This window comes from Patagioenas fasciata, chromosome 3 (genome assembly GCF_037038585.1).
Source record: "Patagioenas fasciata isolate bPatFas1 chromosome 3, bPatFas1.hap1, whole genome shotgun sequence".
Lineage (NCBI taxonomy): Eukaryota > Metazoa > Chordata > Aves > Columbiformes > Columbidae > Patagioenas > Patagioenas fasciata.
This window is the reverse complement of record NC_092522.1, coordinates 118,884,018-118,904,932: the sequence shown is the minus strand read 5'-3', so window position 1 is coordinate 118,904,932 and position 20,915 is coordinate 118,884,018. Positions and strand designations below refer to the sequence as shown.

The 20,915-nt window shown below is 38.3% G+C and overlaps 1 protein-coding gene across 1 annotated transcript in view; it reads left to right on the top strand.

Moving 5' to 3' along the window:
* Window positions 1-19,374, top strand: part of OPN5 (opsin 5) — a 38,061-nt gene extending 18,687 nt beyond the window's left edge. The window contains exons 4-7 of the mRNA XM_065835547.2: window positions 3,304-3,474; window positions 6,243-6,577; window positions 9,724-9,968; window positions 11,244-19,374. Of these exons, the coding sequence (XP_065691619.2) occupies window positions 3,304-3,474; window positions 6,243-6,577; window positions 9,724-9,968; window positions 11,244-11,307 (815 nt within the window). The 3' untranslated portion in view covers window positions 11,308-19,374. The remainder of the gene's footprint in view (window positions 1-3,303; window positions 3,475-6,242; window positions 6,578-9,723; window positions 9,969-11,243) is intronic.
* The last annotated feature ends 1,541 nt before the right edge of the window (window positions 19,375-20,915 follow it).

Here is a 20,915-nt window from a genome sequence, read left to right as displayed (position 1 = left end):
GGTGGGATTTTTATTTCAGCCCCACAGACAGGATGCCCTGGCATAAGAGGTGGGAGCTTTGGAAAGGTTAACATGAATTTTCAGAGTCAAATACCTTTGGAATCATTCCTTTGGCTCTGGACATGAGTCTCATTCAACTGCTCATGGCTGACTGCAAATGCAGGGGCAGGAGTGGATGTCCTTTAGAAAAGGATATTTTGGACGGCAGACAATCCAATGGGAATAAAAACCTGATGTGATCCAGCTGATCATGGGATCTCCCCAGAGCAATAACACCAGCTTGTTACTGTGCTCTCAAAGTCATCTGTCCCCTGTGTGTTGCATACACCAGGACCCCATCCCCAACTCCAGTGTACCCTTTTCCTGCCCTCGTCTCTGCCAGATGTTTTTGCCTTCATCCAAATGCCTAAAATAAAGATGTCTCCCAGCCTCCTTGACCCAAAGCTCATTGTGCTGTCACTGTGCATGGCTGAGAGCAGCTCACCCCCTCAACCTCCACTAATTTTGATGCCTCCTGGTAACCAGTAAATATGGTTTTCTGAAGGAGATACTTGTGTATTCAGCAGAAGAAAGGCATTAGTATAAATATCTCCGCTCTGCTACCACACAAAGAAATACCAGTTGTTTCCTTGACATATCTGCCATGGAGACACTATTTCCACCTTGCAGCACATAGAAGTGAAGCAAAAAAACCAAAAGACTAGTTTTTGCCTCTTCTGTGATGCACTCATCTCCTTTGTGTTCTAAGAGACTGTCTTATTTTATGAGGCTCATGCCCGACTCCAATGAGAGTCACTCCTATGAGACAGAGTGTTTCAGTAGAATTTCTGTAGCTATATATTTGGAATGTAAACAAGCTATCTCCCAAGCATATAAGCTGTATGTCCAAGCCATACAAACTACAGCTTACTTGGGAGCCCTTGCAGCATGAGGGCTGCTAGTTTCCCTGTTAAGGTCTGTCTCTAACATAACACTTGGTCACCTTGTGTTCCGAGGGGATTCCAATCTGCCTGTGTGTTTAAACATTATAATTAAAAAGAATTGTGACTGACACAGCCATGCATGCTTTTTCCTCCCTGCATTTTTTTTTGTTTTGTTTTGGTTTGGTTTGGTTTTTGTTGTTGCTGTTGACAGAAGATGTTGACTCAGGAAACATGTTTTCTATCTGCTGGACTGATTGAAATGAAGATGGGACTTTTGCTGCCTGCAGATACCACAGGGTGGCACCAGCCACTTGCTCAAAACCGCATCAGGCTCATTTTGCACTGATCCCACGCTCCAAGTCCTGTGCCACTGAAGAGAAATTTGATTTTGTGCAAATATATGTGTTGGTCTTTAGAACTAACAATGATTTACATTAGAAAAGTTGCTGACTCTTGGCATATATTCTAGACCTTGCCATATTTAATGTATTTTCTTTCAAATCTTAATCACTGGGGTCAGCTTTTGCTTGAAGAATTAAAGTACATCTATTCTGTTTGGAGAGAAGCACATGATATGTTGACCTGAGCACAACATTCAGGCTGAGGCAGAGTTTTCCTTACATGCTTAGGCTAAAGGAAATTAATCCCAAAATATCTTGTTTAAAAATAAGTCTCATTTTGAAGAGTTTTCAATCATTATGCTTTTGGCACAGAATGTGAAGCAAAGGACATCTTCCACCACGTTTTACTTTGGTAGAAAAGTTTTAATTTTCTGTTAAGAATGAAAACACAATGTTTAGTTTTCATTAGTCTCATCCAAAATGGAATATTTTAAGTAAAAATCCAAAATATTTTTCTACAGAACACGTCAATGAAACAGACCTTTTCTTGACTTCTACGAATAGGTTACCTTGTGGGAATTATTGTTTGGGAGACCATTTTTGCCTTCTTTATAAAGCAATTCACTGAGCTGCCATGACATTACAAACGGTGTGGTTCAGCCAGGGAAAATAGCCCAGGGCAGCTGAGATGTTTTCGACTCCTCGAGGTGCTCTGGAAACTCCTGTGCAGGAAGGAATACAGGCATGGGAAGGTGGAATTAAATAATTAATGCTGTTTGAATGTTGCAATTCAACTGTTCCGGCCTTAGAGCATTTCAGGTCAGTCTAGTAAGTAGAAATGAAGGATTCAGAAAACAAGCTGATGTTCTTAGATTATGTATTTTTGAGTTTTATGTGTCATTAAGGCTGGGTTTTGTTTTTGCCCGGTTTGAGCCAAAAAATAAAATAAAATTAAATTAAATCAGGAAGTGGAGATTCCAACTAGAAAATTATTATTTCTAAACTTTCTCATTTTCATGATACTTACAAAGAAAATGAACAATGTTAATGTGTTTTAATGTAAGAATAGAACATATTACCTAAATTCATTGCTTCCACAATGCACCACTCATTTTTACAAATAATGAACTAAGGTGCCACTAGGATAGAGTCTCCAAAATATAATACTTAGGTATTTCCTTTCTGTTTGGGGATACTTAGAACTTTTTAATATCTGTGACCAGGTGACTTCCTGAGTGTCACCAAGGAAGAGATAGGAGCTGAAACCACTTCTGCAGCTCAAGTCCATGCTGTGACCGTACCACCATCTTCCTTCCTAGCTTAAAACTTTACCACAACATACATCCTACTGTTGGGCCCTGGTTGGTTCGCAGAAGTTCTCTTTGAAGGCAAATTTATCCTCTGTTTGAAGGCACTTGATTATAGGGACATAGCCCAAATAGATCTGTACTAGTTTTAAGCCCGGCCTCACTCATCGCTCATACCGTTTACATTCTGGCATGTATTTGCATATGGATTTAACGCATACTCTGAAATTTTCATAATAGGATGGGCTTGCACACGCTCAGTACCAGAGTATGGGTTTACTTTCCAGTTCATGTGGTCTGCAGTAAATCACCTGTTTCCAGCCATTCTGCAGACTTGGCTCATCCTACCCCTGCATAGATGCTATGGGATGTGGGTTCAACTGTCTTACCTTAGTCCTGTGGACAGAGGACATGTAAGTCATCACATCTGTTGTGCCTGAAGCCTTCTCTCCACTCTGCAAAGCATTTTTACTAGTTTTACATTATCTTTGGGAAAAGGGGAGTGTCTGCTTTTCTGGAAAACAGTGTGTATATCAGTGATGAATGCCTCATCCCTGGAAGTGTTCAAGGCCAGGCTGGATGGGGCTCTGAGCAACCTGCTCTGGTTGAAGATGTCCCTGCTCATAGCAGGGGGTTTGGAACTAGATGAGCTTTGAAGGTCCCTTCCAACCCAAACTAGTCTAAGATTCTATGATTTTATCAGTCAACTGACATTCTTTTTTCTTTTTGAAGTTGTAGGAAAACCCTTTAGTATCATTTCCTTCTTTTCTCACCGCTGGGTGTTTGGATGGATGGGATGCCGCTGGTATGGATGGGCTGGTTTCTTCTTTGGCTGTGGGAGCCTTATTACTATGACAGCTGTCAGCCTGGATAGATATCTAAAAATCTGTCACTTGTCTTATGGTAAGAAATAAAAACTATACTAAATTACTATGGAAAAAATGTATTAAATGATACAGTGTTATAGACTGAAATCATACTTAAACTCCTCAAAATTCTTTTGTTAAATATAGAGGGGAATATACAGATGGGAGGAACATATTTGTATGACCCAAGTAATCCCAGCTAAATTTGTATTGCTGGGCATAACACCTTCACTGTTTTCTCTCTGCTGCCTGCTTTAGTTAGGAGTTCTAGTAATCACTCGCAGATAAATCACTTGGTGTCTATCAAGTGATGTTGACATTAACAGATCTGAGTACAGCACATCTTGCAGGGTATTATGGCCTGACATACAAAAGTATTCCTTATTGAATGTCTAAAGTCCCTTAAGATATGTGGCAAGCTATTTAAAACATCTAAAAGATTTGGATGTGTAATAGATCACGACAAACATGATGCCTTCTCTCTAGTATGGAGATGGAAGCTGAAAGGATCTAATTAATTCAGTCATGAAAGGTGTTATCACCATATCCATCAATATCTTATTTCTCTTGGATATGAAGTATTATATGCTTCATTCTCTCCAGCTAAAAGATGTCACAGTTTAGAAAGGACATTTTCCTTGCCTTAGAAGGGACTAGGTCCCTGACAAAATCCTGGGAATACTCAAGGTGATTTTCCACATAAGAAACACTTTGCCCATGTGACCTGAAGGACGTGCAATTGTTCTCACTATAATGTCATATAATATCAACCATGTAATATTAAGGTATAAGAAATGTTTTCAGCTGGGAAGTGTAAGCTAGCCTGGCCAAGAGCTGAGTGTGCTATCAGTTAAAAGCTGTGGTACTGCACTGAGATCTGGCATGTTCATACTTTTTTCCTGAAATGTGAGTGCAGGGAAAGTCTCCTTAGCTGTGTTTTAAATACACCATTCACATTAAGCAGGATTTCAGCTCATTCTAGAAAGGTCTTATCAAAATAATCCAGTAGCAACTCAAATCATAAGCAATTTTTCAGACTTGATCAGCTGAAGTAAACATTTCATGGCCAGCTGCATTCATGCCATGAGCTCTGGTGTTTAGTTCAAGACAGACAGAACACTTCAAAGTTTGTTTTCGTAAGGGCTGTCTCATGATGGTTGTCCATACAAAATGATGCAGAGCAATAAACATATTCAGCAGGTTCAGTCTAGATGGTTAACTTAGCCATTTTCTGTACAAGGGCTTTTGATCCAGTTTATGTTCCTGAGACCCACGATTTACAGCCTGGCCTTTCCCAGGTCATTCTTCCATGTGAAGCTACCTGGTTCTAGTAGATTGTTCAACACAGGGAGCTACTCCTAGACCTACTTCTCCACTAGGAATAGGAACAGGAAGACCCTTGTTACAGGAAGTGCAACCTGGAAGCTGTTGGAACAATTTCTGAAAGCAAGTCCTGTGGTCTAAATCAGTCAGGAACATGGAGCACCTTCAGTTTGCTCCAAAAGCAATAATGGTTTTTTTTGTTTGGTTGTTTTTGGTTTTTTTTTTTTTTTGTTTTTTTTGGGTGTTTTTTTAGTAATCAGTTGCTGTGGTTTGACAATAGCTGTAAAAATAATACAGATATTTTAGTCCTCATGCTCTTGTTGCTCTAGTTTTTCCACACCTGAACGTCACAAACCGCCTTCCTGTCTCTCAGCCCTTGTGCTTGAATTCGGCATTTGACGGCCAGTGTTCATTTTCCTTCCAGTGATCTGGAAATGTAAAACCAGGTAGGGAGGTGCACTGGTTGTATCCGAATGTTTGGTGTGCTTTGCTTTTGTTCCATGTCATTCTAAAATCCTGAAGAAAGCTCCTCACAGTGGATGAGAAGTGAAAACAGATTACGGCTTCCAAGATGGAAGAAGCTGATTTTCTGAGTAAATAATACATTTTAACTTGTTAGTCCTTTCTGAATCCAACATGTTGAACAAAGGTGATAGTGGACAGCTTGTAAATGGAAACTTTTTCCTAGCTGAAATAGGGATGCATGCAAGATAAACAGAGAGACAATACCCCACTCCATCACTCCAGGCACGCCATTAGTATTTAAAAAAAAACAAATGGACAAGGGTACATGAAAACATCAGTTACAAATACTTCTGACTGTAGGCATATGATGATTTACTGTACTGGAAAAGAATGACAAGATATAAATTAATCTTGGATATGTTATTTTGCCTGTAAAGCCTTGTCTTTCAGTCACTTGGGTTAATGTTTTATGTTGAGAAGCGTCTTGAGATGAAACTTCAGCCAGTTAGTATGTGACAGGAGGAACAGGAAATAAAGTTGCGTCACAGAGTTGCAGCTAGTGAGTCTTCATACAACAACAAAAAGCTGAACTAAACACTTAGTCCTTCATGTGGGCTGAATCTCCATTTCATCCGAACACATACTATGAATATGCCTTTAGAAACCACAAAGCAATTTTCAAAATTACTGGACAAGATCCCCACGATCATTGCTATTTGGATTGCTTTTGTATGGACTCTTCTAAGTTGCAAGTCACCACAGCCTAAAGTAGAGATCTAAAATAATGTCAGGTGGAGCCCTCTCCAAGAGTTTTCATGAGATACAATGCAAGCTGGGGTGCCTAACTAAGGGGTATATATATATATATACTATAGGTAGCTGGAAAGAGGTGAAATAAACCCTATAGCAGTTGTTGTCAAACAGCCAAGAAAACTCTTACTGCATATGTACAATGACATATTCAACCGTGCTAAATACATATAGACCCGATGTTGTAACTCTTGAATTATCTTCCAGGTACCTGGCTTAAGAGACATCATGCATTTATCTGTCTGGCAATGATCTGGGCTTATGCTACGTTCTGGGCTACGGTGCCTTTTGCTGGTGTGGGGAACTATGCTCCCGAGCCCTTTGGGACCTCCTGCACTCTGGACTGGTGGCTGGCACAGGCGTCGGTGGCTGGACAGGCTTTTATTCTGAGTATTCTTTTCTTTTGCCTCCTGTTCCCAACGGCAGTGATTGTGTTTTCCTATGTCAAAATCATTCTAAAAGTCAAGTCATCCACCAAAGAGGTTGCTCACTATGATACCAGGATTCAGAACAGCAACATACTTGAAATGAAGCTGACCAAGGTAGGAAGGAACTCAGTTTACTCTGTTGGGTCATAAGAACAGGCTTGGAGAACTTCAACCATGTACTGAGCAACAGTATGATGCTCTGAAGGTGATTCTTCCAGCTTTCTCCTCCGTACTGTCAAGATGGGAAAAGACAGGGGTTGAGACATAATTTTGTGATTACTGCACTCAAATCCTCCAGATTATCGTTCAGTTTGAAGCTCTGCCACAACCTCCCTGCATGACCTTACAAAAGTTGTATCATCTCTCTGTGGCCCTTTTCCCCACCATAAAACTCCCTTCGCTTTCAGAAACTGTTGTAAAGAGCTATTTTAAAGCATTCAAGGTGCAGAGAAATTATAACAGAAAAACAGATAAAGAGCAGATTATTGTAACAGGGAGATAAAACTTTCAGACAGCTTACATTCCTCTCTATTAATGAAGATATAAACCAAAGTCACTCCTATGACATTGCAATTGTTTTTATAAAAAGAATTTATCATTTAGGTTCAGCCACAAGCTACTGATAAAAACGCACTCAAGTGATAAAATTAATTTTCCATCTCAGACCATATCCTATTTTCCCTTTTTGACTGAATCTATTTTCTATTTGGCAATGGTGACAGCCATGATCTTTGCTGATACTGCTTATTGTGCCGGGAAATCTCTCAAAATAAAAACTTGTACTGAACAAAACCAGATTCCTTAGCTGTAAAAGATTCATCAGCCTCTGTAAGCCATGCCAAAAGGGAGACAAGAAGCATCTTTTGCTTGGCTGATCGAGTTTTATTACATTTTTAGGAGCTGAACCGAGAGTTATATAATATGCAGCAACAAATGGCATTATGTCTAAATGTATCAGAGAACCTCAGCTAGCTACCTGTGTCATCAGTGCTGCCAATACAGCTGGTAAAATTGTACTTGCCTTTAAATAAGGTTGCTTTAGCACAGCACTGATTTATAGTAATTCAGCACCTTTCCTTTGAAGAAAATTGGAAATGTTTGATTTGAGGTTGCAAACTGATTTTTGCCATATTGGAAGGATCATGTAAAACTTTAATGTGATCTGAGTCAAAACACTAGTAGCTGTCTCTTCTGTCTCAGATCTACAGTGGAGAACATAATATTAGGACACATATAAATATGGAAAATGAGCCTCCATCACAATCTGTTAAACTCCACAGCACAATTTATAAAAAATGACTGTGTTTGAGATCCTTGACTTTTTTTTTCAGTGACAGACAACAAAAAAGCATAAAAAATGAAGTTTCCCCAAAATAAATATTACCATCAAGATGTGGAACAAAAGGCTCGCCAAAAGGTTTTGCAATACCCTAAAAACGTGTGCTTTCTGAAGACTTTTTGCTGTAATCCTGCTGATTATACTTATTTCAAATAAGCACATGAACAGCTGTCAGTCTGGATGCTGTAACAGTTTGTCAGTGGCAGCAGTATAATGGCAAATATTCTTCAGGACGCATTATTGCATTACGTTATTTGAATCTGTATCAGGCTGTGTCTGAGCACAGACAGACTGGTTGAGGTAAAGTATATAAATCACAAATTTTGAGCCCCAAAAGTTTTTCTTTAACATTTATACTGAACATTCCTATGGCTATGTTTTCCCATTTTGTAAGGAAGACCTTTTCTCATTTGCCAGGAATGCAATGTTAATCTTTGGTAGAAATTTGCCTTTTAAAGCATCTACAGATTCTAATGGAGTACAAAATCCATACTATGGGTTAGAACAGTCATAGAATCATAGAATAGTTTAGGTTGGAAGGGACCTTCAAAGCTCATCCAGTCCAATTCCGGTCATGAGCAGGGACATCTTCACCCAGATCAGGTTGCTCAGAGCACCGTCCAGAAAAAAAAAATAGACATTGTACTGGCATTCTTACTCTCAATTAAATTCCCAATAGCTTCAGTTCTGACTTACCCAGGTAAATATAGTCATTTTTATCTGCTGGAGTGGGTATACCCAAAGGTTTAACAGCTCATGCCTTATTGAATGACTTTGTGCTTACTCATTCCGTATTGGTCTTGAATGCGATTCAAATATTTGGCATTTTTCCAGTGACAGATAGGTCATAGACCCTCTCCTGGGGCAGAAGATAAACCTAATTTGGCAAAACTCTTCTGGCTCTTGTTATCAATGGCCATCCTCGTAGCAGGTTATTGGTCCCGCTGGGATTTGACATCTTCTCTTTTGATCATCAGCACAACCTACAAGAGAGGAAGAAACCTTGAATTAGATCAGGGGGTTCCAAACTCTTTTCTTCTTTTTCTAATTTACTTTATTTTTGCCCCAGTGACAGCAGAAGGAGCTACAGTAAATATAGACAGGAATTTACCCTCCTAAACAAACTCACCTACAGAGATAGTCAGGGTCCTCTATTCCCACATATCATCAGGACCTACTTTAGTCGTGGAAATTTCTTCAAAGACACTGACTTAATGAAATTCTAAATCCGATTTCAAAGGACTCAGAATCTGGAAGACTTGCACGTGATTTTTTTGTGTGTCTTCTTTTCCCTGTGCATGCTTCTTTCATTCTGGAATGTAAAAGAGACCGGGTTTCTTTTTGAAAGTGTGAGGAATATTTGATTGGAAGAAGATACAGAAGTGAGGGGCCCTGCAAATAAGAAAACAACAACAACAACAAAAAACAACAAAGAAAAAAACCAAAAAAGTAACAAAGAAAAACCCTATAGGAAAGTTTTCAGCTTAACCTGCATTCATTTCAAACATCTTGCGAAGATTTTCAGAAACTTTCACAGCTCTGTGTTATATATTATCCTAGAAAACAGAGCTTCTATGTTTTTAAAGGAATTTCCTCCTTAAATAATTTGAATTTTATGTCAAAGAATTATTGTTTTCTTAAATTTATTTAGTTTCCTCGTGTTTAACCCGACCTTAAAGCATTTTTAAAGCTCTGTGATAGCAGACTCATGAACTGCTCTGTGTCAGGTAAAACAAAAACAGGAGCTAGGAAAAGAGAAGAAAAATGTGTGACAGCTTTTGTTTGTGCTGTAAATTTATCTGAAGCAAGTTATGATTTTTCTTTTCCGTTCTGTTGTGTGTTCCTTTGCATTCTGCCTAGCTCTGTGCTGTTCTGTCCAACTGCTAGATTAATTTCTTTCTCTCTTTTCTCCTCTCACAAGGTGGCAATGTTGATCTGCGCAGGGTTCCTCATTGCCTGGATCCCTTACGCTGTGGTCTCTGTCTGGTCAGCCTTTGGACAGCCGGACTCAGTCCCCATTCACTTTTCGGTGGTGCCAACTTTGCTTGCAAAGTCAGCAGCCATGTACAACCCAATTATTTACCAGGTCATTGATTGTAAGTTTGCCTGTTGCCGGGCAGGTGGATTGAAGACACTGCAGAAGAAGAGCTCTTTGAGGAAGTCAAGGTAATTTCTTGGAGAAGTAGGATATCTTTAAGTACAGAATATTCCAAAAATTTACCAAAACAATATTTATTAAGAGTCACAGCTCTTTGAATCCAATATCTTGGTTTTGACCAGGTTCAGGGTCTTTCTTGTCATGAAAATTTGTAAAGTGACTCTAGGTGTAAAAAGAGAAGTAAGGAGATGGTTCTTACTTTCAGATTTGGCTGCAACTCCATTGATACAGTTGGAAAAAAGTCTCATTGATTTTAGTGGTTTTTGGATCAGACCTGCCCTCCTGTTCCTTTTCTTTCATATCATCATATGGGTTATCTCCAGAAGGTGTTGATGACCTCAATTGACAGTGAAGTAAATGGGAGAGAATTGTATTAATTTCTTATATAATTAACCTGTTAATAGCATGCCTGTCAGCCACAGAATTAGCTGTGAGAGGCAACAGTTTCTTAATCATCCTGTAGGTACCACTTATACCAAAAAAAACCCAAAGCAAACAAATTCAAATGAAAAAAAAATCTCATAAAAAGGTCTCTTTTTTATTTACAACTTTTGGGCAAAATCCGTGATGACCACCAGTGGAGTTCCTGGAAAGACTAACTATGCACTTGGAGGAAAAAAGCTTTTAGTTCTGACTTATACCAGACAAATATCTTACTTTTATGACTGAGTATTAATGAGATAATGATGGATGCTAATCTGATGAAAAGGTCACTGATGCCCTACTAGATGCAAGTAATGGTGAATCTGTAAAATTCCAACAAGAGTAATCTGCTTCAAAACTCTAGAACATCCGTGTGTTGGTGGGTACTTCTTAGAGGCATGAAGGACCATTTAATCATTCATATTATTCCCTTACAGTTTTCAGCATTTTAAATGTATTTTCCAGAGAGTGAATCTCAAGGTTACACAGTTTCACTTAGCAGATTATTCTGTAATCTTACGCTCAGATTTATCTCATCTAGAGAACATACAGTTTATATATGTTGTGTTTGACTTGTTGAATTTATAGTTTACCAAAGATCATTCTGCAATTTTAGGCAAATGAGTAACAAATCCAAAGTAGCCTTCAGTGAATCTTTGGAGGCTGGATTTGTGTTTAACCTCCATGTTATCACTCTGAAGGAGGAAGGATATTTAACTTTGTCCCTCATGCTGAATGCAAGTTGACTTTCCTAGACCTATACGGTGAACAAAATGATCTGCAAAAATCAGTTCCCAGAATTAGGAACTTAATTGTCAGCTTGGTACGAACAAGAAAATTGTTCTTTCTCCTTCCCATAGGATGTATACCATACCTGTACACAAAGACTCGACGGCGATGAACGAAACCCAACTGGAAGTATGAAGGCTAATTTCACAGACAGCAAATGAAAACCTGATGACAAGCAATCATGCTGTCTCAAGTTCCTCTTTCTGTAAATAAAGTGAAACATGATGACAGCTTTATTTTACTCCCTAGTCCTATGTAAAATGTAGCTTTTTCCATCCTGACTAAAATATTGTGATTGGAACTGGGCAAATATTTTAAGCACTCAGAGGAAGAAGAAACAGAATATTCATGTGTATATGTATACATTTTATTCTATTTTTTCAATTTTTATTTTAGCCCTACAGAACTGATAGTTTGGATGATATTTTGTCTCATGGAAAGGGAAGTATTCACAAAGGCCAGTTTTAGCTTGCTAAATCTAACCTCCCTACATTCCTGCTACTGTCACTGGAGCATGAGAGAAAGGATTCCTTAGAGGACAGATCAGAGTTGGAGCTTCACTTATGAGGGCTCTGAATCACCTGCTGGATAAACATTAGCCCTTTGATTATTTGTTGTGAATATCTCTCCAACTCATGTGGCTACAACCTACCTTAAAACCACTTTGATTTCAGTCCTTCAATATTCAGAAATATTTGCTTTTAGTCAAAGCAAGATCAGAAGTGCCACACTCATATACCACAGATGGTCAGTATAATGTTTGTGAATGAGAAGGGAAAGGTCTCTTGCTCAAATGTCAGTTTCATTTAATAAATTTGGAACCATGAATGACTTTGTAACAAAAAAATAGAACGTAAATGAAGTCAGCCACATACAAGCCAAACTGAGGAAACTAACAGTTTGCACACCTTTTCACCATTCTCTGGCAAATTTACAAATAAATTTGGCAGCAATAAGCAGACAGGCTAGACTTATTGAATGGCTTTTTTCTTCTTGTATTTTTCACCATTCTTCTTGAGATCACTATTTAATATAAAATGACAAATCTTTTCTCAATACTCAGCATGAAACCAGAAACAAAACTAGTGAATTAATGAGAATGTTACAGCACAGATAACAGACAAGTCTTTCTCCAGTGCAGTGGTATCCAATTTTTAAACACTAAACCCTGAAAGGATGAGTATTAGGAAAGATTTGGGAGAAAGACAGGCTTACTAAACCAAAGCTTGTAACTTCCTAAAGCACTCAACAGAAAAACATGGTGCCTTGGAAAGACCTGCAGAGTAAGGCAGTCAATATAGTTGCACTATATCTGAACCATAATTATTCCCATTCTCTTCATTTTCTTTTTGGATTTACCCTAAGGTATATGTATATCTACAGACCAGAAATTAGCAGTCCAGTACAAGCAAATTTGTAATGCTTAAAATAATGATTTGGTGGTTGTATGTCATTTCTTTGGGAAGAAGACAATACTATGAAAAATAAGTTAATTGCAAATCAAAGAACCTCCCACATACATTTATGCTGACTGTTCATTAGAAGAAAAGAAAATCACAAGCGTGGAAGTTTTATTCTGAATTGTTCCTTTAAGGAAATAAAGCATTTATGAAAGAGTTTCATTTGTTTTCCTGTTAAACTTTTAATGGTCCTTTTTATCATATAGTTATTTCACAATTGTGTTTAACATGTATTCCCTGCGATATTAAACTGAACTTCTTTTTTAGCTAATCTGTAGTGATGTTACTATTGCTTCATATAATAATATCATAAAGGTTTAAAATAATCTGATGTTTCTTGGCATGTCCCAGCACTCCCATTCTGTAATGCAAACAGTTGCTGTTTTCTCAAATGATATTCAGACAATGTAGCAGAAGTTAAATTTTGTTGAATTTCCATATTTGCGTAGAAGAAAGTACTGTTTCCTCCCCTGTAATATTTTTTGCAAAAGAAGTTTGAATAAATACTAGAACTCACAGAGGTAAAAGGAGTTCACACGTTACCTATACAATGTTTTGTGCTAATTTTTCCCAAGAAATTGAGTTCTTTCACTTCTATAGACCTTTCAGTATAAGGCAAGTTCATTTCTTGACTATGGTTGCAAGTAATGCCCAAGAACTGATCCAGAGCAGAAGGCATCCTTGACAATATTTCCAGATTTGGTTATGAAGCCATTGACAATCTTATCTCTATTTTTCTGAAGCTTTTATTCCTTTCTTCATCCAGGTAAACTTTTGGGTTGATATTTATATATGTTTATCATAACTAAGGTCTGATGTAAGGCAGACATACTTTGGTCTTATAAATGGAGATTAGTTGTAGCAGATCTTCTGGTAAGACTGCAGGAGTTACCCACTAGTGTGGCCAGATTTCAGAGTAGAACAATTCACAGTTTGTGCATGAACCTTTTCTCTAGTTTCAGTTGAGGACGCTTTTCTCTTTACTTTTTAAAATTATGTACTCTGAAATTGCTGCTGTGTCATCCCAAAAATTGATAGATACTTACAGTATGACTGAATTTTATATTCTTAAAGATTGTGAAACGTTTTTTGACTCCACTATAGGGAATATGCCAGATACATGTGCTATCTAAATAGGTCAGAGGTTTAGTAAACTCTAAATATGAACTTGCAGAATAATGCTAAACATGTTTCATATTATTTATTATTTTTTTAATTCTGTGCCATAATTATATTTGTTCGAAGACACAATTTTACCACTACTGAATAGTATCTTGCTCTGTAAGAAACACTAGGACTCCAATTTGAGCAGGAGATAGAGAGATGTTTATACTGAGCATGTGTTCAAGTGACATATGTTTTTATTGACTCAAGCAAGACATAACATTTGAGCATGCAGTACTGTAATTTAAATCCAGAACCTGAACCCAAGAGCTCAAAGATCTCATCTGATTCAATGATGAAAGAAAACTTGAGCACCTCTTTGTCTACCTGTGTAAAGCACATCACAAAATTAGTTCATGCTCTGTTTGGGATGAGAGTGGTAGATGAATGAGGGGCCTTATTATGCGTTCAAATTTTCAAGGTTGACTTTGAATTTAATTGAAGGCAGTAGCCTCGTATTTCAAAAGGAAGTAATTTGCCATTGATGGTCTCAACAGAGTTTTGTACTCTCCATGTATTGATTCTGATAATTGATAATAATATAAAACTGGGACATGGAACCTTGGTCTAAGGTCATCAAAAGACAGTGAATCTCTCCCTTTCTGCTCAAGAAATCTTCTGAATGTTTTGCAAGTTCAAACTTATGTTGGTTTTTGACCTGAGCTTAGTCAAAGCACCAACAAAGTAAAACCTACTCAATGTGATGAATGAGTAAGGAATACGACTCTGAATGAAGATAGGTCTATTGAATTTTCAATATTTTTGCCTCTTTGTTATATTAAAAAAGTTCCTCATTTTATGTATTAACATTAAAGTAAATGTTTTTCAATGAAGTTAGTGTCATCAAGAAAGATAGCTATGAATGAGAATCTTTTGTTATGTATCCTATGTGCACATTCAGACTGAGCTGCCAAGAAGCAAAATATTATCTGAATTCACTGTCAGTGGCTTGAAGAAAATAATTGGCATAGGTTAAGACTTCATTTAGATAATGAGTGGACCTGGACGGTAAGATTGTCCCAGTGAGATTAAGCCGCTACTCAGTATTTCAAGGTTACAGACAGTGAAATTATGCAAAGCATGTGGGTATGGAGACATTTAATTTGGTCATTTTTCAGTCATAGATGAAGAATGTCTATAAACCTTCTGCAGACTTGAAAATCCGTTGACAATGTAGAAGTATAAATATTTAAAGTGCTTGAAGAGAAACTTGAAATATGGGAATTAAGCAAATTTTTATGTCAGAAAAAATTGACTAAATTAAAGCACTAAAAAAGAAAATTATGTTTTTTAGCTTTTGGAAGACAGTAGAAAGTGTTTCCCCATGCAGCTGAGTACAGCTGTAGCAAAATTTATTTATACACCTGTAATAATAATGAAAAAATCCCAACCCAACAAGTGATTTATTAAAAATATTTATGGCCTACAGTTCAAGATTGCAGCCTGAAGATTTTTTGCTTTGTGGCATCCAAAGGGAGAGAAATTTTTTGTGTCCTCATATAAAGAGAGTATGATTAATGAATTGACTGACACAGTGAAAGTGAATTGAATTCTTTAGTGGAACTTCTTTCCTGGATGACTGTGTATGGACAATGGCTTTTGGAGGATGTTGCACCTCCAGTGTACAGGGTGATCTTGGTCGTGAAAATAAATCTGAATTGCTTTTAAATGACCAGACACTTACTCCTTCTGTAATTCTACAGTATCCATTTTATGATTGTATTCATATCTCTTCTTCTCACTAGAGAATTTTTAGATATGTTAGTTTGCATCCCTCAGGAAAGCTCTTTGACATCTTTCTAGTTACTTTTCCCATCTCAAGATGTTCCCAGATGAGTCTTGCCCTGGGTAAGAAGGTCTTAATAAATAATGTTCACTACAACACCCACTTCTCTCACTGCCTTCTTTCACGACAGATGGATGATTGCCTGGTTTCATCCACATCCGCATCTTTCCAAGTTTCACAAGTCTTTGCAGTTCTCCAGCCCCAAGGAAGAACATTTAGCCACCTGAAATTAGGTTTTCTGGAGAGATGCTTGTAGCCTTAAAGTAGGTAATGAAGGGAAGAGGCCTTTATTCTCATCATCGTGTTTACATGTGTTCTTGAACCATTGTGAATCCCATACTGACCTTTCTCTTATTTACATGCTTTGCTTTTCAGGATGACCTGTATTCCTCTTTACTTCGCACACAGTGCATAAAGTGATAGGACTATTTTTGTAATTGTCCAGTCTGAACTTCACTTCCCAAGTTATGCCTCTGCTTCAGTTTGTAGCTGGTGGAACACGTCTTGGACCTATAGGTCAGAACAAAATCTTTTGAAATACAAGGCTTAGTTACAGGGTTTCATGCTTCCATTACTGCTGAACCTAAAGGATTTTTTACTAATTGTGCATAATGAGTCTTTACCAGTCACTGACTGTATTTCTATGTCTCAAGTGGGTAGAAAAGAAAACCGTAGAAAATTGCCACTTAGTTTGGTTGAGATCTATTCTAAGAGAGAAATTCAGAATCAAATCAGGTAGCTGCAACATCTGGATGAAAGATACTAATAAATAGCAAAATTTTAGTAGGTGTTTCAAGTTAGTAAGATAGATTGTTGATCTGTACTTTGAACCTAGAACGTAAAAGGAATTTTGGGAATAAAAGTCTTAATCTTTATGTAAAATGACAAATGAATTTGTCAAGTATCTAGTAAACATAGCATTGACTGAAAGAAAGAAAGACTATATTGCAAAGAATATATTTCAGTCATAGATGGTGGACACAGCAGGTGGTAATATACACATTTTAAATTATGAATAATGTCTGCATTGCATCAAGCATAATTCTACATTGGTGAAAATATTAAACGTTTAGAAAATAGATACGTGTGGAAAATAGATATGAAAATAGAAATGTGAAGGTCTTCTTGGACTGTAAAAGGAGAGGCACAGGAGCTGGTGTGCAAGTCTTATTCTTTCTGTGCTAGTGTTGCAAAACATATCAAGAAATGGATTTTTCCTCAGGATTTTGCATTCATGGAGGTGATTTGCAACACCTAAAAGTGTTCCACTGAATCATCTGATCATCCTCTATCCTGAATTACAAGCCATTATCTTAGGTTGATCATTGCGAACCTGCCTGTCCACCTGCATCTCTGTTCCTCAAAGCTAAGGAAAGCTTTAGGGAAACTAAAGGATAGTGTAGCAGAAGAGAAAAAATTGATTATGTATAAGAAATGGAAGTTAAGAGGAGAAGATGACTGGGTTAAGTAGCCAAAAGAAGCAAGGTCTGAGAGTAAATTGTATCAACTTATAAATAGTTTTAAGGCAATACTAATGTAAATGAAGGGAGGAAAATATTCACAGTCTCAGAAGGTGATAGAATAGGAATTCAAAGCTGGTATCTAAGGCAGGAAAAGCTGAGCTGATTCCACTATGGAACAATCAAGCTTTGGAAAAGATCTCAAAGGGAGAAATTAGGGCATGATTTGTCAGATATTCGAGAACAGATTAACTAATCCACTATCAGAAATAATTTACAACTAAAATTACTTCTAAATGATAATTTTAGTCCTGATATCTGATTTTCTGAAAAATTTCAAATTTAAATGTTGGTAAAATCTCACCTTAAGACCTACTTTTGTTGCTGAAGAAATGAGTACTGACCTTGCCATATGGATAGCTAGATTGTATACACTAAAACCTGCTTCAAAAGACATGTCAGACAGTGAATCTTCACTTCTAATGAAGTTGTTTCAAAATCTGAAGTTGGTGCAATGCAGTGGTACATACAGATGCCAAGTTAAACTTTGTTATGAAAGAAGTAGCTTTCCTTTCTCAGTTATTAGATTAGCTTTTCAGAGAGGCATCAGATTGCAATGCTTGCAGTTCAAGCTGAAATAAAGTGCTGTAATTTCTGCCATAGACAATTTCTTGGAATAAAATATTTTCAGTTATGTTATTGAGCTTTTGAGAATATGATAATAAATCTGGAATCTCCAAGTGATTAAATTAAAATATACCAAATAACCACAGGGAAATTACATGAGAAAATTACCTTTAGACAAACATTTGTTAGTGGTCTGTGATCTACATTTTCATTCTTAGGAATTATATTCTTAATAGAGTTAAACTTGCAGAGATACCAAGAGATTTTTAGTGATAACAACCCAAAATAAACAAAATATGATTGTCACCTCAAAGCTTAGGTGTATTCATTGTACAGAAAGACGTTCCTACTACTGGAAGTGTGTCCTATTCATAAATTATTTAAAGTGTGGTTTTTAGTGTTTGTACTATATTTATTGCTTCAGTTTGTTTGCGGTAGATTTGTATTTACATTTCATGTCCTGATACGGATCTGTGCTTAGTATTGTAGGGCAAGAAAACACAGGTGTGTTTTGGCTATCTTTATCCTCCTCTGTTTAGGACATCAGATTCTTTCTTTCCTGTTGAAAATAGATACACACATCCTTACAAGTCCATGGTTTATGTGTAGTTCCAGTTTATGCTGTAAAAAAGGGTCCTGCATTTCCTGTTTGACTTACACATTTTCCACCGCAGCAGCCTTACCAGCCTCGCTGAAGTTGCACATGGTTTACAACACCTACAGTAGAGGGTCTGGGTCTGTAGGGAAGAGAGAAAGTCAGCAGGGATTGAGCTTCTTTCTCAATTAGAGATAGATCAGAAGAAACCTCACTGAAATCAGGGACTGGCCATGCTCTGAAACTGTGATAGAAATAAAAGGAGAAAGTGTCTGGTTTTAGCTTTATGGGAGCATGCTGGACCCAACAAATGCAAAATGTATTGCCCACTTTCTAGGGACTAGTTCACCAGCTCTGACTTCGATAGCTGGACACTGAGCTAAGAGGATCCCTCTCACTGGGAAGAGGTACCGGCTGCAGTAAGGATATAACTTGGCAAGTAGCCTGAATGTGAGGAGGGCTGAAGGCCACTTTGTTCGTGTCACTGGGTGATTTCAGCTTCCTCCATGTTCTACTTCATTATATTCTTTTAAAAATGCACTTAACCTTCCCAATGGCCCACAGGACTACACAGCTGAAGTGTCAGCATGTTGGTGTTGCAAGCAACATTCAAAGCTGTATACAGCTGTAAGAAATTAATAGGGAACTTTCTAGAATACTTATCGCTGCATTTTTTCAACATACTGGAGCTCAAAGTGTCACAGAAGATCTGAGTATGGTTATTAATGAACTTCAGAGGTCAGAGAGGTAAGAAAGTTCATAAACTGCTACAGTCTTGTAACTCACAGTATGAAATTCAATTCTTAGTATCCATAAATATTTCCAATGCATTCTGTGTCAGTGCAATGTCCTGGAACTGCAATCAACAATATAAGAGAAAATTTATGAAGTGAACCTGTAAATAACTGTGTAAGTTCTCAAGTGGAGTTGTTGAGTTAATATGTTGTTAATATATACCACTGTATTATGAAGCAGTAAAGAAACTTAACTTACTGGCCGCATTTAACACCGGGGGACATTTTGCTGTCACTGTATTGGAACAACAGATGGGTTATTTTCATTTTTCTCTGCCCTTTTATATTCCTCTAAGCACACAACCAGACTGATGCCATCATGGGCAGACTTTATTTTCTGCACTTTGTTTTCTGAATGTGCTTTCAAATAAAGCAAGATAACAGATTCACATCGTTACCTGTTGTTTTGTCTCTGGGTTTTGATTACAAAGTTATGTTTTCACATCAAGGCTGGCTTTTGTGCCATTTCAGTGCAAGTCATAACCCACATGTGTCTGTAAAGTACTTTGCCATGATGAGCGGCTGTGGAAGGAAGGCTCATTTTGGTGTGATGAGAAACACCCAAAGCCTGAGGTTAATAACTTGTTTGTTCTTGTCTCTGTCACCCTGATTAAAAGGATTCTCTAAATAAAGAACAAAACACTTTCTCCACCTCTTTTTCCCCTTTGCCCCCATGACCCCAAAGGACAGCTGGAAACTTTGGCCAAGGGATCTTGCAAAGCTGCCATCTCTGTCTATGTGGCACATGCCTCCTGTCCTACCTCCCTAGACCTGGGTGATGTGTAAGGAGCGATGGCCACAAGGATAATCCAGAAACTCTGTTCAGAGCCAGTTCTCCTGCTCTGTGCCCTTCGGTTGGGCTGTTCTGGTTCAAGTCCAATGTCCTGGAAGCCTGCAGAGTTTTCAGCGGTGTGGCTCAGCCTCCACATGAAGTGACAGTCTGAGGAGGGATGGAAGAGGGTCTGTGCTATGGGAGGTGGACCAAATGGTGCTGTGCTGCTGCTTCATACACTGCTCTGACGAGCGGTCATGCTGCTGGCTTGACCAGCAGGTGAGAAATGAGCTGGAGCATCTCTGGAGCAACAGCAGAGCTGAGGTTGGATTCCCATGGCTTGGAGGGGTTGATGGGCTGCACAAGTGAGCAGTCCAACTGTGAGCAGCAAGGGAAGGACGTCAGTCATCTTCACTTTCCTCTCCTGCTCTTCTGACAAAAGGAGCTCAGTGGAAAACCTCAACAGGCAGTGCTGGCAGCAGGTAGAGCAGTACGGGCAGGCAGAGGCTGCATAGTCCTCAGGAGCTTTTCCTCCCAGACTCATCCTCCCGCCTTCAGCAGTCATCTGTCTGTAAATCCATCCAGCCATGGCTCAGAAACTGCAGGAGATTACATCAGTGCTAAGCTGAATGCCAGATGGTTTTGACTGGACATGGCAGTGTTTCAATCTCATTTTGCTCTGCCCTCGTGGTGAGCTCAGCTACAGTCAAAAATGCGATGGGAGGTACAGTAAGCAAAGGGATTGAGCTGGAAAATAGTAGCAAGCTGCTGACTGTACTCCTGGCACACCACGTCTGCTCTGTACATACATGGCTCCAAGTGCCCTGCCTCAGAGGATAGAGTGGAAGAGGAGAAGACCTGGTGAAGGGCAGCAGAACCCTCTTATGGGACATGGAACATCTTCTGCACAATGATAGGTTAAACTGACTTACCTTGCAAGAGGGAGAAGTGAGATGGTATATGATATAGACCACAGCATGGAAAGGGTGAAAGGAATTGATTTACAATATGGTGCAGAAGTTGGAAGGCACCAAATGAAATGTCCAAGTATAAGACAGCAGGCTTGAGGCAAAGGAAAGAATGTG